Source organism: Chelmon rostratus, chromosome 11 (genome assembly GCF_017976325.1).
Source record: "Chelmon rostratus isolate fCheRos1 chromosome 11, fCheRos1.pri, whole genome shotgun sequence".
In the NCBI taxonomy this organism is placed as follows: Eukaryota; Metazoa; Chordata; class Actinopteri; order Chaetodontiformes; family Chaetodontidae; genus Chelmon; species Chelmon rostratus.
In genome coordinates, this window is record NC_055668.1 from 23,884,141 (window position 1) to 23,899,924 (window position 15,784).

The 15,784-nt window shown below is 41.2% G+C and overlaps 1 protein-coding gene across 1 annotated transcript; it reads right to left on the reverse strand.

The window, feature by feature from the left end:
- Window positions 1-2,105: 2,105 nt before the first annotated feature.
- Window positions 2,106-15,703, reverse strand: LOC121614092 (dual specificity protein phosphatase 19-like). The gene is made up of 5 exons (XM_041947866.1): window positions 15,541-15,703; window positions 14,868-15,117; window positions 8,630-8,676; window positions 6,333-6,485; window positions 2,106-2,947 (listed from the first exon to the last, which is right to left on the reverse strand). The coding sequence occupies exons 2-5, from the start codon at window positions 15,091-15,093 to the stop codon at window positions 2,765-2,767; spliced, it is 609 nt and encodes a 202-aa protein (XP_041803800.1). The 5' UTR covers window positions 15,094-15,117; window positions 15,541-15,703; the 3' UTR covers window positions 2,106-2,764.
- Window positions 15,704-15,784: the final 81 nt, after the last annotated feature.

Genomic DNA, 15,784 nt, shown 5'->3' on the forward strand with positions numbered 1-15,784 from the left:
TGTTTCTGCAGTTCATCAAATGTAATGAAAGCTAACAGGCCAGATAAGATTGCAACGCTTTAGGGGAAACTATCCGGCATCCTGTATGTAACCTACATCTCGCTGTCTGTTAATATTCTCATATTGAGGTCTACACAGACTGAGATGGTGGTTGGACCCCACGAGACCCTGCAGATGGGACAGCTTGTGCCATACTGTGGGCCGTCACATCCAGACGGTGAAATGTCACAAAAATGTCAGGGGAAGCCCAGTTGGCTTCATAGCAGATACTCTTCAGTGACACACGATTGAACAACACCAAAGAAAAGGCCAAACTCTGCTACACTCAAGTGCTGCCACAGACTGCATATTGGCACAGTCGCCATTAGTCAGACACTGGTTCGATATTTTATTTGCCTGCTTTTCAATTTAAGGCTATAGCAAGCAGAGCTGTGTATTTATTGGACAGCGGTGTACATATACAGGGAAAAATGAAGTTGTAGGCCCCAAATATTCAGTTTCTAACAGTGACAGAGGCCTGCTCTTTGCAATCAGGCTTTAAAGGTGTGTTAAATAATCTATGACCTTTATAGGTCTACTAGGAATTGCAACCAATTTGGCAGAACTTGCCTCCTCCTCCAAGTCTCTGGCACAGAACCAGCCTCCACCCCTCCGCTTCCCCTGAGCAACGGCAGCCTGCAACTGACACAAACTACAGAGCTGCATTTTCAAAACGGGGACAAATAAGCTCTCTAATGAGAATCCAGCTCTCTTTTGAAGACTAGATCAGGATTCAACATGTCAGACCAGTGATACAACCCAGTTTCACTGCAGTTCGTGATGGGATTCATGTACGTGGGCATAATTTTTCTCGTTTCCTGTGAAGCTCAGCACGAAAATTTGTGTCAGCATTAACTTTTTAAGTAATATACTAACATACTTTACCATTTTATACTAAACGGAAATTAAACATCATGTGTAGCGTCAGATATTTGTTAAACTGGAACTAGACGGCCGGCCAGTCCCACTCGCAGACCCCTCTGACCCCACAGTCGCACAGACCTCTGCAGCCAACACAGCAGACTGCAGCATCAGTGACAGAGGAAAGCCAGGACCACCGCTGAAAGATACTTTAAATTTTCGTACCACTGTTTTTTTGTCACTTCATTAAAATTTTGACATATTTTATTCTAATTATGCAGTTATCGCCAAGGGGGAAAGTAGTGTTACACTCCCAAACCTCCCACTCCTAAATGAAAAGCTCGAAGATTGGTTCAGAGATGGTGAAGCATGACTGTCAACCTAATGGTGGCGGAAGATACATCACTAAAGTCATTAGATCCTGTGGATATCCGTGCCAAATCTCAATCCATAGCTAAACCTAAAACTACGACACTAACATAAGAAAACAATGCACCCTGGTGTTCCTGCTCTGGAATTCAAAAGCTCAGTCTAAAAACAGACAAATCTGAGCAGCTGGTGAAGTAATCACACACTCACTGTTATTATTCATAACTGCAGGTAAATTATGGTCATTTTGTGCGTTGGGCCAGTAAATGGTGTGTTTATTTTATGTCACTAACTTCGCAGATTATAGTTAGTAACCCACAGCAAGTATTTTCTGATCTTCTGTTTTAGAAGTGGAAAACCTGGACTACATCTTGGTGAGCAGAACATCTCTATAGATTGGACTGTTACCTCCAACATGGTGGACATTAATCAATAACAATAACCATCAGTAAATGTTCTCAACTTGGTGAACCACAAGCACACGTCAATAGACACTATTTCCATTTACGGAGTGAAGATTAGGTTATGATATGGATTTGTGTGCTGTGAGTGTGCAGCATCAGGAAGCTTTTCCCAGCGGTGTTTGTTGATTAGCGTGCGAGCCAACTGGATTCTCCCTCATTATCTATCAAGCTAATTACGAGCTAATTATTTCAAGGGAGCGAGGTTAGCGCATCAACTTTGCAAAGTTGTTAAATTGATAGAGACAATGCAGCAGCGGGGTAATCATTATAATTGATGGTGTATGTTTGTGCAGTGAAAACAGGAAGAACTCAAGTTGTACCTCAGAATAAACTGGTGCGTCTTTAATTAGAAAAAAAAAATCCATACTGCAAAGAAAATAAGCGCCTCCAAAATTACAGTGTTTAATAGGAAATCGTTTTCCTAACAAAGCTTTTACTGCAGTGGAATGTTGTTGTTATTTATTTAAAACGGGCAGAATGAAAGACACACACAGCTTTTCATTGACAAACTGTATTTTTAGACAAAAGGGCTCAAAATCACACCCTTGCAAACATACTGAGCAAATACATGAACGTCCATCATGGCACAGAAACAAGATGTTTATCATATGACAACTGAGCAGCTCCATCTACTGAGGAAGGCCATGAGATGTGACTGAAAGCTTCAAGTAAGTTTGACCTTATTTTTGTGACATTATGTAGAAACATTCTAATGTTTACAAGAGCAGAAAAACAGTTTTTGGCACAACACTGCATTGTGGGTGTTGCAGTCTTTTAATGCTTCTTCTCAAGATCCACAGCTCCACAGAGCGTTTAAGCATCTCTCAGCTCATTGTTTCGACAGCTGACAGAACATCTGTGACTATCTGGGGAACAGTGAAGCATTTAGCTATTTCCTTCAGGAGCTGGTGGAGACCAAAGCAGAGCTAGAAGAAGAGTGACTGCTGAACTTAACTCTGAATTTGCTGGACGTGTAAACGTTTTAACGAACAAGTTCTCCATAACAACTTAAAGGTGGCGGTAAGTCAGCTTTAAGGTTTGTAGCTCTGTAGTTGCTGGTAGAAGCCAGGATTGGGGCGAATTGACGGCCTCGCCAGCTTCACTTGGCTGTATGCGTCATCAAATGACAGCTCCTCCCTCAACATCAGGTAGCCAATCACAATGGAGGAGGAGCGCGATACGCCCGCATTGCAGTGGACGAGCGCCACGCCATCCTGTGAGGAGAGAAGGTGAGTGTGACACGTCAGAACGTCAGTGAGCGTCAGAAGGTGAACATAAAAGGAAGCAGGTCAAAGTCGGAAATCTTGATCTTTAATTACAACGTCAATTACATCTTTCCCAGTCTCCTGTCCCAATTTGTTGAAACGTGTTGCTGCTCGAAGGGACAGATACAGGAAATCCTTCCTGCCACATGCCATTGTACTGTACAATAACAGCTAAAAAAAAAAAAAAACTCTTTTCTCTTCTCTACAATACTTCTTATCACTACTGTTTGCTACTTTTGATATTGTATTATTATTTATATAATTTTTTTCTGCTCACTATTTTGATATTTTATTATGTATAGTTTGTTCTTTATAGTCTTATTTCACAATTTTTTACTTATTTCACTGTGTGTAATGCTGCTGCTGCTGCTGCACTGCAGTTTCCCATTTTGGGATAAATAAAGTCTGTCTGTCTGTCTGTCTGTCTGTCTGTCTGTCTGTCTGTCTATCTATCTATCTATCTAATGTAGAGGTCAACATTAATTATACTGTCTTTGTGCTGTTTTTTGTTGAGTGTATGTCGACAAGATTTAGCAAGTTATCACATTCAGTTCTATTCATGTTTTACACAGCGTCCCAACTGTTCTGGAATCAGTTGTAACCTCACTGTAATAATACTGCATTCAAAGTCGTCATGTTGCAGTAAAATGTTCCCTGTCAGTGTTTTTCTATTATATCTGATTAATATTCCTGCTGCATTAATGTGTCTGTTGTTTTTTTACTGCTGTAGATGTTTAAGGTTGAGCTCATTTGAAGTTATCTACTATGAACTAAACCACGTATCACCAACTGTGGAGATACTTGATTTTCACTGGACAGGAAGGGTATGACAAACTGAAAAGTAACGAAACAAACCAAATACCTGCCTCTGAGATGTGGGGTGAGTGTTAGTGTAAAGTTCCATAGGATGCAAAATAATCAAGTAAAGTACGACTACCTCATTTTTGTACCTAAGTACAGTGCTTAAGTAAATGTACTTAGTTACATTTCATGGCTGGTAAGTTCAGGTAACCAGTTGGAAGTGAACGTAGCAATGAATGGGACTATACAGTAAACTTATGATGTGACAGACGTGAAGGTTTAGTCATTTATCACACAGGTGTGATTTCACCCGAACAACAAGAAACACATTTTTCACATCTCCAGTCGTACAGTTTTATCTGCTGTGGTTTCATCTACGTGGCCAGATGCCGCTGTGGTGAGTGAATAAGTTTGGGTGTTTTTTGTCATTTAAAAATCAGTCGTGAGTCAGAGTCATGTTGTAATAAATAAGTGTGGTTCACCATGTTGACATGACATCAGATGAGAAAATCACAGCTTTCCCTGCTGAAAGTCTAATTCCTGACTTTCCAATTTCTCTGAAAGCAGCATTGGACAGAGCATGTAGGGCAAGTTGAGACGGAATAAATCTGTCTGTGGCTTGTGTGTGTGTGTGTGTGTGTCAAAATGTGCGATATGATTAATATTAATGTTGATGTAATTATTTTACTGCCTAGAGTGCCTGGCTGGAAATGAATTTTTTAAATTCCAGCCACATCTTTAGACAATGCGTGCAGGCCCACGGCTCAGTTCTGAAGCTCGGCATATTGACACATTTGTCTCTTTTATACAACGTGGAGCCTCCCATCGCAGAATAAAGTCTCGTTTCTGGTTGAGATGGAGCGAAACACAAACTGTAAGCACATGTTTTATTTTACATGTCAATAAGCACCGCTGAGGGACACGAGATTTAAATTAGCTTTGGCTACACACAGTTATAGTTGCTGTAATTGGCATGTTGTCTCTGTTATCTGTGCTTTCATTTTAAAATATAACCCTATCAAGCAGATCTTCTGGGTAAAATACAATCAAATGAAGCGCGAACAGAACATACAGAGAGGCTATACCAGTGATATCAGTCTTTAATAAGTTTCTATCAATCAAAACGGCTGCTCTGTTGTATATCATTTGTGCTGGTGTCTGCAGTCGCTATAGTTACATATCAGGTCTCGATTCTCTCCTTCAGAAAAAACAAACAACAGAAAACTTCCACAGACTGAAAATTGCCTGAACAAGATAATCCATCACAGCGAACATGAAGATTTAATTTGGTTTTGTCAGAGTTTCTTGTTTTGCTCATTGCGCTCGAGTTGAGTGTTTTCATATGGGTGCTCGCATCACATTTTGTTCTGCTTACGGTCAATCTCCTGACACACAGGAAGAAGTGCAAGCCTCTGCCAGGAAATAGTCCCTTAAAAAGCACATGAAATGACTGAGGGAGAACTAAGTGTAAGCAGGGAATATTTTGACTTTCTACATGAAATGACCCCAGCGTGGTCTTTTAATAGGTTTTCTGAGCACCCACCTCGCCTTTGTGCTGGGTTACAGATAACCGACTGCTGCATATGTGTGTAAACGCATCACAGCGAGGTAGCAGAATAGATGTGTGTGCGCACTGACATGTTAAATTAGCCAGCAGATATAAAAAATGGCATTTTTAGGCTACGTGAGCCTCCTGAGAGCAAGTAGATACAGAAATATTTCAACAGATTTGATGCATTTTTTATCTGGTTAAACCATGACGCTCTGGTGTGTGGGTGTGTTCGTGTGTGTCCTGTGTGTACGTGTCTGCATCTGTCAGGTGGAAGACGACTAAGTGCATGTACTAAAGTAAAATTTCAAGGCCCTTGTACTTTACTCTGTTAAAATATCATGTGATACTTCTACTTCACTAGCTTTCAGGAGGAGATATGGAACTTTTTACTCCACCGCATTTATCTGATGGCTGTATTCATACTTTAGCAGCTTAAAATTTAAATAATTAGACTAATAATTAGATCATATCTCTGTACTTTGACTTCAAGAAATTGCTCTGACATGTTGGGAAATATGCTTCCCCCTTTCTTGCAGAGAGAAGAGAAGACACGACTCTCATGTCTGGACTGTTTATATGACGCTACCGCCAGCAGCTGGCTAATTTAGCTTAGCATAAAGACTGGAAATGGGGAAACAGGTAGCCTGGCTCTCCCCTAATGTAGCCAAACCTGCCTGCAATCACTTCTGAAGCTCACTAAATAATATGTTGGATCTTGTCTGTTTAATCTGTCCAAAAACTGATGTGTACAAACATTAATGCATTGTGTTTCGGGGGTTTGTGTGCTTAACTATTTCTAGCCCAGGACAAGTTGCCAGCAACCAGCAGAGACTGCAGTAAAAAAAATGTAACTGACTGCTTCATAGTCGTAATTCCAACTCTCTGCCAAAAAGCAGATAAGAGTGTTTCCCAAAATATCAAATAAAAAAAAAAAAACATTTGAGGTCAAATGCATGCGTGTGTGTGTGTGTGTGTATATACCCGTTCTCGTGCTTCATCTATAAAGGAGCTGCATTCCCCAAGATATGAAGTGATGTCAGTGTCTGGGAGGTCCAGGATCTGGAGCGTCTTATAAACCAACTGCTCTGGGAACAGGTTGTTGACTCCATAGGCCACGTTTAGCACATGTGACACCTGACAGGGACAGAGAGGCATGAAACTCCTTGAGCAAATGACCCCTGAGCATCAACTTGTCTTAAAGGCTGTTTTCGCTTTGGCGAGAGAGAGATATTCTGTCAGCCATACTGATGACATGACACCGCCTGAACGTGACTGAGGGGGCACAAAGACGTAGTGAAAAAGACGGTTGACAGGGGGGGTGAAGAGGAAAGAGTGCGAGAGAGGGAGAAAAAGAGGGAGAGGGGGGAGACAGGAAGGAAGACAGATGACTCCAATTCATTTTACAGTCTCTGTCTACCCTCACTTGAATTTAGGTTATCTCACAGTGATAAATGCTCTCCTGCTCTACATCTGAGCATCACACTGATGTGTCCTGCTTTTCGCTTGCATCCAACACCCTTTTTCCACATGTTAAAGTACAATGATGATATCTGGTGATGTTCTATATTTTTCTAATCAACAACTGCCATGAAAAGACCGAAACCAGTGAATTGACCCTGTAATCAAGTATCAAAGTCATCTTCTTCCTCTGTGCCAGAGCGCCATCGTTGTCCAGACATTATTAAAACACATCAGTGAGCCACACTGTTGCACTGGCTGACATGTTCCTTCATTACCATCATGAACACACACTGCAGTTTATTTTGACTCGTCCTGCTGACACACTGTGTCCTCACTTGAGTACCAAAGTACAGAAGATTAATCCACAGCAGAAAATAGTCCCAACAAATTCACTGTACATTTGGGAGAAAAAAACTACAGTGACCAGCTGTTTGAGGGAATTAGAGCCTTAAAAAAATAAAAGTATGTATTTGTGAGCCAGTTTTCAACATTATGTCTTCAGAAGTCAGAAAGTAAGGACAGACGGGTGCACACATTGTTGGCTTTAGTCTTTTCATGAGATTTGCTGACACTGAAAATATGGAATAATGGCAGCCTTTCACTCAAAAAATAATGAAGCTGAAAACATTGACTTGAGGTATTTCAATTACATCACAATTTTCTATATAATTTTCTTACATAAATTCAGGGTCATGTTTAACTTATTGACTAAGTTCACCTTTTCCTCTCTCACACTGTCTGGCACACAGACTCCTTTTCATTTAAAATCCGAGTAATTAAGTGTATTCACACTGACTAAAGGTGATAGAAAAACATTGAATTAAACATGAACCTTTACATTGAACTTACATAATAAAATTAGAAGCAAAATTTAAATGTAATAAAAATACTTACAGTCAGTGTTTAATTGTTTTTGGAGTGCTCCCTTTAATAAGCACACAGTATTTGACAATGATATTTTATCATTAATTGAGTGTTTTACACGTTCACTACTATCCTGGATAAAAAAGAACTGTATTTTGTAGCCAGATGTGGAAAATACAACCTAAATATAAAACCAAATGGCAACGAAATTTATGTTTACTGTACAACAAAATGATTCTGGCAAACCTGGACATGCTAGCTGGTTTTCACTGGTGTGTTCTCAAATCGAGTTTTATAGCAATTAGTGCAGAGTGTCAGATCACTCAAATGTTAGCCTGAGTATTAGAACCACTGACACAGGATTCTCTTTATTCCCTCTAGATGTTATATAAGTCTGATTAATTCTACAGTGCACGTAGCGTACTGTATGTTACCTGTCTTGAATAGAGATTTGATTTTCTCACAAACTGAGGTGAACAGTGGTTCAAATGTTCTACTGGTGAGAGCAGACCCTTTTATAAATAGTCCTTTGAGCCCACCGTCAAGTCTGCTGAGCTTTAAGAGCTATCTGAGAAACCATGGCTGATTTGGTTATAAGGCAGTCAGAGGTTTCATCCCAGAAACAGGAAGTGAAGGTATTTGTAATCTCTCCAATTCATCATCCTGAGACTGCACAGGCAGCAATATGCTCGTGCCTGGGAGCAGCACTGCAGAGAGGAGTAGTCACATTTCTCTGAGGTGGAGAGGCGGCACTGAGGCTTACTGTCATCATTTACTCCCTCTGCTGAGCTAAATTGTCACTGCATGTGTCATGAATCTCCTCTGGCTATATGCTGGTTGACGCAGACCCGCAGGAAAGCACACCTGCATGGCTGCCTCGAATCTCATGTCACCGCACATGCAATCACAACAAGGCAAGGGCATGCCCGCTCTATTGATCCCTCTGTACTGACCTTATATCTCTGCAGGGTGTCGATGTCGTGGGCTGCATCCTGAGAGGCTGCAAAGGCAGAAACAACTCAATGAGAATACGGACAGGAGGGCATGCCTCTGCTTACCAAGACCCAGCTATTAAAAAATGCTTCCTGCAGGCTGATAATAATTACAAAGTTATAAAATGATCAAAAGCTGCTTTCCCCCCTTCTTCTCATGAATATTTACCAGCATCTCCCTTGCTGTTTTTACATGAGAGGAACAAAATTTACAAGTTCACATTTCTTTCATAAATTAGAACAGAAGCGAACAGTCGATTAGCTGATCGACAAAATTAATTGGCATTATCTTTGAGGTGATTTATCAAACAAAAGTGGCAACCATTTGCTAGTTCCAGCTTCTAAGATTGGAGAATTTTCTATTTTTCTTTGTTTTTTTGTATAATTCTAAGTTAAATATTTTTGGGTTTTAGTCCGCTAGTTAAACAAAAAAGTTATCTAACGACGCGATGGGCTGGGCTCGGGGAAAATGCGAAGCCTTATTCCTGCAGCTTTCGTCCTGATAAAGTAAACCAGGGAACAAACACTGTCTTACAAAGACAGACCCCACATAAATGAAAAAGGCTGCGGTCAACCCAGTGGTGTAAAACTTCAGCGGCTGCAGGAAAATGCTGAAGGATATCAGCACCTAGATCACTTAGTAGGAAAACGTTCAGACAGAAATGCTTTCTGAACAGCTGAACAGAGGGAAGATATCAGTCAGCGGAAACCAACAGTAAAATGGCTCAAAGCTACAGAAAAAAATGATTCAGATGATGTGTACAGTAGCACCAGGCTAGGCTTAAAAACTGCTGAAATAAACATTCAATATTATCTACAGCTGCAGAGAGGGAAGTTTGTGATTTTCCTGAAAAGAAAAGGCGCAAAGGCGTTTTCATGACAACAGCCTTCATAACAGCAAGAGTCTGAGTCTGAATGAGTAATGCAGCGGGGGAGCAGGTCAAAGACTGATGGAGGAGATAAAATGAGAAAGACCATACGGCGAGCCACCCTGAACGAGAAAAGCAGGTAATCATTGAAGGAGACAGTTAAAACAGAATGAGCAACAGTCTCTTCCAATTTGGCAAAACCGTCTTCATGAGGAGGACAGCAGTGGCAGTGTAAAAAAGCAGGAGCTGGATAATTATGTGAATGAGACATATGGGCTGGAAACAGAACATGAAGGCAGGACTTCCTCCAGACTTCCAGAGCGGATACTCACCGCCTTCAAAGCAGCAATATCTGCACTATTTGCTGTAGCCTCTTTCACATAATGCCAAGTTCATGGTGTTGAGAAGTAAATCTAAATCCAAAGGCTAGAGTGTCTTTGGAAATAAGCCAGCTCCAGCCCATATGCCTCATCAGTGTAGAGGGAAAAGATTTAAACTGACACATCTGTGAAAAGATGCAGGAATGGCAGGATTTTTAGAGCATCTTGAAATACAAGTGTGACACGGCACCGAATTCAATCTTCTGGACAACAGAAGTCAGATCTCAGTCATCTTTATACGACTGAGTGGCAAATGCTTTTGAAAAGCTCTTTAAATTCTATATTTAGAGGTAAAATTATACAGGAAAAAACCCTAAAATTCATCTGCTGACTCTCCACAGTGTTCGGATGAAGGATGAAAATGCTCTTTTGCAAGTTCAGACAATTCTCCTGCATCATTACACAAAACAACACCTGAAAACACATTGAGTTATCTCTAAAAATGTACTGTTTCAAGATTAAAGAGCTTTCTTGTCATATGCATGGAGCACAAATTCCACTGTCTAATGAAAGTCTCAGTTTGTTGTCTTCTCAACTATAGAACAAAACTGCCTTATGAAAGTTAATTTAAACACAAGATACTTGTGCTCAAAAAGAGGATTCATTCTCAAATACAACATTCAAGTCTCTTTTCTCCCTCTTAGCTGTCTGAATCTGATGCCAAATCATGCTAGTGTGCTCTAAGCATCCCGCAAATCCTGGTATCCCTGCTTTTTGCACTGTCGTATCTATCATACCATTCCTTTCTAAGTAATTAGCCAGCCTCTGTGCTACGATACTAAAGAAAATCTTTCCCTCAACATTTAGGAGAGAAATCATCCGAAACTGGCTAAGGTCCGATGACTCCTTCTCCTTAGGGATGAAGACACCTCCTGCCCTGCGCCATGCTCTTGGAATACTTTGTTTCTCCCAAACTATTCTCAGGTATCTCCATAGTGTCCTTAAGATGCCAGGTGCACTCTTATAGACACGGTAGGGGATGTTCCTTCTTCTTTCTTTTCTCCCTAAGGTGTTCTGCCCTTCTGAGTACTGCTAACCTGCTTCTCAGTTCCTCCTGCAACACCTTAATTCCCTCCCTTTCTTCTTCTGTCGCCTTCTTCCACTGCTTTCTTAACTGCCTCCTTTCCTTTACTAACTTCTCTATTTCTCTTTGCCGCCTAGACTTGCCAACCTGCACCCTCTCGCCTTTCCTTTTGACAAGCACCCCAAATCTCTCTCGACCATAGGAGTAGATCACATCTCCAATTTTATCCAATTTCTCCACTACATCTCCTCTAAGCCTGCTTAATATGACTAATAAATCTCTATCAACTGCCTCCCACCCTTTGCTATCATTAGCCCTCCTAACTCTAGCTTTCTGCTCCATGCTTCTCTCCTTGGCTGGCCTGTTGACCTCAACACCAACTGCATCCCCTCTCCATACCTCCTCCTCTCCAGGGATAGTGTTACTGATATCCTGCGAACTGTGGTTTTCTACCTGTCGCTGGACTTCATCCGACTGATTCGACTGACTTCTCAAGAAATACTGGTCGATGCGGCCACTCTGCCCTTCCACCGCTAAACACTTCCTCCTTCCCTGATGAGTTCTAAGGCCTCAGATTGATGTTATTTTCTGCCAGCCACATGGGCAAACTTGAAGCTTCTTATCCTCTGCTGCACAACTTTTGCTCTCCTTAGTTGCCTTCACTGTCACCTGAGTACTGCTACCTCTGGCCCTAAGAGATGGGTCCGTGCACCATCCCTCACTGAGTCATGTATCCAAGGCATAGTCATATCCGTTATCCTGTTCGTTACCATGCAATCCACCTGTGAGTCATCTTCCACCCCTGCTCTCGCTGACTCTTGGGGTATTTTCCTTATATTGGTTGTAGCTAAGTCTGGTTGTAGCAAGGTTAAGGCTTGCCACTGCTGCCATGGGTTGCTAGCCCATACCAGCACCTGTGGGGTCTTTTCCCTCCTGTCAGCTGTCTTTCCAAGCAGTCACATGGTCTTTCCCTTGTTGTCAGCTGCTCTATTCACAACAGTCACTAGCCAAGCTAGTTGTGAGTTAATTTAAACACAAGATACTTGTGCTCAAAAAGAGGATTCATTCTCAGTGAAGAACCTTGGAGCTCTAATCTGCCTCTATACATGCCAAAGAGCAGTGATTCCTAACACGTCTCTGGGGGTCATCAGGTGGAAACCTCCCTTCAACAGTGTTTCGCCTACTTAGTCCCACTACACCTCCAGGAGGTTAGGCAGTGAACTCCGGCGTCCCAGAGTCACCCCCCCTAGTGCCAGTTCACACTGCTCCTACACAATCCAAACAGCACCGCCACGTTCAACTGACCCAGAGATGCTCCAGGTAGTGGCCAGTACCGATGCTACCATTTAACTATTTTATAATGCTAATGCTAACCGCTAAGAAGAACAGAAGAAGCCAATACAGTTCCGATGCTACCATTTAGCTAATGTTACGTGCTAACCGCTACCTGCTAAGAGGAACAGAAGAAGACAATAAAGCTAGATTCACCTATACTGTTAATGTTAATTGCTAGCTACCAATACTAGCTGCTAAGATACTATCATACTCTCACCGCTTTAGCTATTGTTAGCTGCTACAATGCTACCACAGGCCTAGATGCCACATGTAACTGCCGATTGCCACACTACCATCATCTACACCTGCCTCTCACCAACTGCACCAAAAAAAACAGCGGGGTGGGAATACAAACCCTGGTTCGGGTAGGGGGTAGAAAATAAAGAGGTAGAGTCAAAAGATGAAAGTAGGGATTGGATACAGACCCTTGTTCGGGTAGGGGGTGGAAAATTTAGAGGGTGCTGAAGGTGGAGGCCTAAACCACAGACTAGATTTAACAGCCTCTTCTAACATTTCCTTCAAGAAGCAACAAACCCTACCATTTCCTTCATAAAGCAAACAAAGCAGGAAAACAAACCCTAACATTTCCTTCAAGAAGCAAACAAAGCAGGAAAACAACCAAAAAGATCAAAAAACAAGCCAGTAATAATTCAATAGTTTTGTAAAAATGCTTATTTGCTGCCTTAAGAAGACTGAGACATCTCTCATGTTTGCACAGGAAACATGAAGCTACAGCCACCAACAGGTTAGCTTAGCTTAGCACAAAGGCTGGAAACAGGGGTAAACAGCTAGCCTAAATAAAGAAAAGCATAGCATGGTTTTAATGTGCTTTAGAGGTGCTGATGGGTGGATTTTGTTAGCTTTGGACAGAGGCGGGCTAGCTGTTACCCCCTGTTTCCAGCCTTTAAGCTAGGCTAAGCTAAGGCTGAAGCTTCATATTTAACAGTTCAGATATGACAGGGGTATCAATATTCTCATCTAAGTCTCAGCACGAAAGGCTTGAAACAAGACTGTTTTCACATTTCATCATCACATTTTGGAGATACACTATTTTCAGTGGACAGCGACAATGTGTTTTACATGTAATTTATGATTTTTCAGTCTGGTTTATATGGATTTGTGATGTCTGTGCTGGAAGACTGGTCATATTTATGTGCTTGACAAAATAATAATCATCGCTTGAATTTACCAAAGGATGGCGGTATTTTATAAATATCACATACTGAAATCAAAGACTACATGATCCAGTAAGGTGTAATAACAGGGAAGTGAACAGTTGCATGTTATTAGCAGTGAACCGCTGTATAGGAATGAGTCACCTCTATTGAGCCTAACAGATGTAATATTTTATTGATCCCTGCTGAGAAATTCTCTCTTTGATTCTCTCCTGCAGTGAGGTCAAAGCACGGCGTACAGCACCCCAGAGCTGCGAGGGGATTCAATGTCAAGCTCAAGGACACTTCAGCAGGACGGATACATGCTGACATGTGAGGGTGTCACCCTGCGTCCTCCAGCTGAAGGTACGTCAGCATGCTCCCTGAGATGAATTCAAACTTAATGACGCTGATTTATGGATTATGAGGCATTTATTTATTTATTATTTGGAACAAACCATGACCTAGTGCCTTTGTGGACTTGAATACACTATGAAACTAATACTGTTGGACAATAAAAACCTCAAAACCTCACTTCGCACTGAGTGCTTTCCCACTGTGCTACCATGAACATGTCATAACATCTGTCTATGTACAATGGACATGGTCAGTATTTGTGTAGTGGCTAGAAGTAGAAAGCAGATAGTTCCAGGTATGTAACTGTATATTATCACAAAACCAGCGTTCTGTGCTGCATAAAATCAAAAGCTCTTTAAACTGTGGCTTATGTTTTAGTTCATTTAATCAATATTCTAAATTCAGACCTTTGTCCTTACATTTCAACACCTGCAGATTTTGGATTTTAGTACTACTATTTTTCATGTACTTGCAGTTTTTTCAATATATTCTAAAATAAGTTCTTTTTAGCATAACGAAAAAATGATATATGTGCCTATTCAAATGACTAAAGTAATAAACTTTTACTCAGAAAACTCTTCGATAATAGTGATGAGTACATTATTTAAGTACTCTATCTACTCCTGCTGGTAAAAAAAACATGATGGTAGTAGCAGAACAGTTAGAAGTTATGACAGCAACTCTTGTGGTACTTGTGGAAAGAGTGGTATTGGTAATATAGTGGTAGCAATAGGAGGACTAGTAATAATATTTGTAGATGTTGAACTAATTGTAGCAGTGGTCAGCGTTTGGTTGAAAAAGTAGTTGTAGTAGTAACAGCAGTGATATGAGATTTATTTGAAGCAGTGGTTGTAGTAGTAGCAGTCGTACAGTCGAAGTGCTCAAAAAGTGCAAGTTGTAGCAGAAGTAGTAATATCAGTAATAGTAGCAGTAGTAGTTGTAATAATGGTAATGGTTATAACTGTGGTAGTGGTGATAAGGGGGATGGTAGTAAAAGTAGTTGTAATAGCAGTAGTGGTAGTAAGTGTAGCTGCAGTAAGTAACTGCAGTAGGTGGGAGATAGAAACAATAATGTATTACCCAGCAGTAAGAAGGGTCTAACGACTCCGACTTGAAGGTCCAGACTCTTATCTTCTACAAATCCACATCCACTTCCCTCCTCCAGCTCTTCAACCTGCTCCTCTCCGTCTCCCCCATCACTCCTCCTCTCCAGCAGCCTCCTGCCTGTCACCGTGGTAACACGCGTGCACTGTTTCTTCAGGCGTTTTTTGGAGAAGCCCTGGATCTCCTGAGCCAGCGAATGCATCACAGCTTGGTTTGCAGGAGACAACTGGAAGGAACCAAAGACTGTTAGATGAAGCGTTAGACTAAACAGAGCAAGATTATCTGTTTATGCACAGTGGTGAAGAGGTAAATAAACTATACTGTATGTCACAGCTGAGACAAACAACAACCAAAACATAAAAAGCCAGTTGTCATTTTCAGTAGAACAGTAATTTCTAAAGATTGTATCCTCTCTCAACACTGGTTTCTTTTAAACGCACTACTTTTTCCGGTGGATTTACATTGTGTTACAGTTTTATGACTGCCTAAAAAGTGGACAAATGTGCACAAATTTAACTGTTTTAGTGCATTTACTCTGAATAGCTAACCTATGTACAAAATGCGAAAAAGTTCATGGCCATAAAGGTGAATGGTTCTGCACAAAATCACGGAGCTTTATCTTTTTGGTTTTCCTGCTTCGTTCACCCACCTTCTCTAAATGTATTGAATTCTTCCACAAATCTCGCAAAGGGTTATTTCATCGCTGCCTTAAGCACAGATGTAACATTATGACAGCACTAGAGCATTTATTACAGGTTAAAATCTGTGGGAAAGCGTAGCTACAAGCAGCAGCCAAAGCTTTGAAAGACCTGACAGCTGAGTCGGAAGCTGCGTCAACAACATGATGCGTTCAACTGTTCACTGTGAAATCGGTAAAATTTGGGGGGCCACGA

What these genes read in the sequence shown, in the direction of transcription:
- LOC121614092 (XM_041947866.1), bottom strand. Translation starts at nt 15,093, where the DNA reads ATGCATTCGCTGGCTCAGGAGATCCAGGGCTTCTCCAAAAAACGCCTG. An exon ending in ACACCCTGCAGAGATATAAG is followed by an intron (nt 6,486 to 8,629) that starts GTCAGTACAGAG and finishes TGTCCCTGTCAG; the next exon opens with GTGTCACATGTGCTAAACGT. An exon ending in TAGATGAAGCACGAGAACGG is followed by an intron (nt 2,948 to 6,332) that starts GTATATACACAC and finishes CTCTCCTCACAG; the next exon opens with GATGGCGTGGCGCTCGTCCA.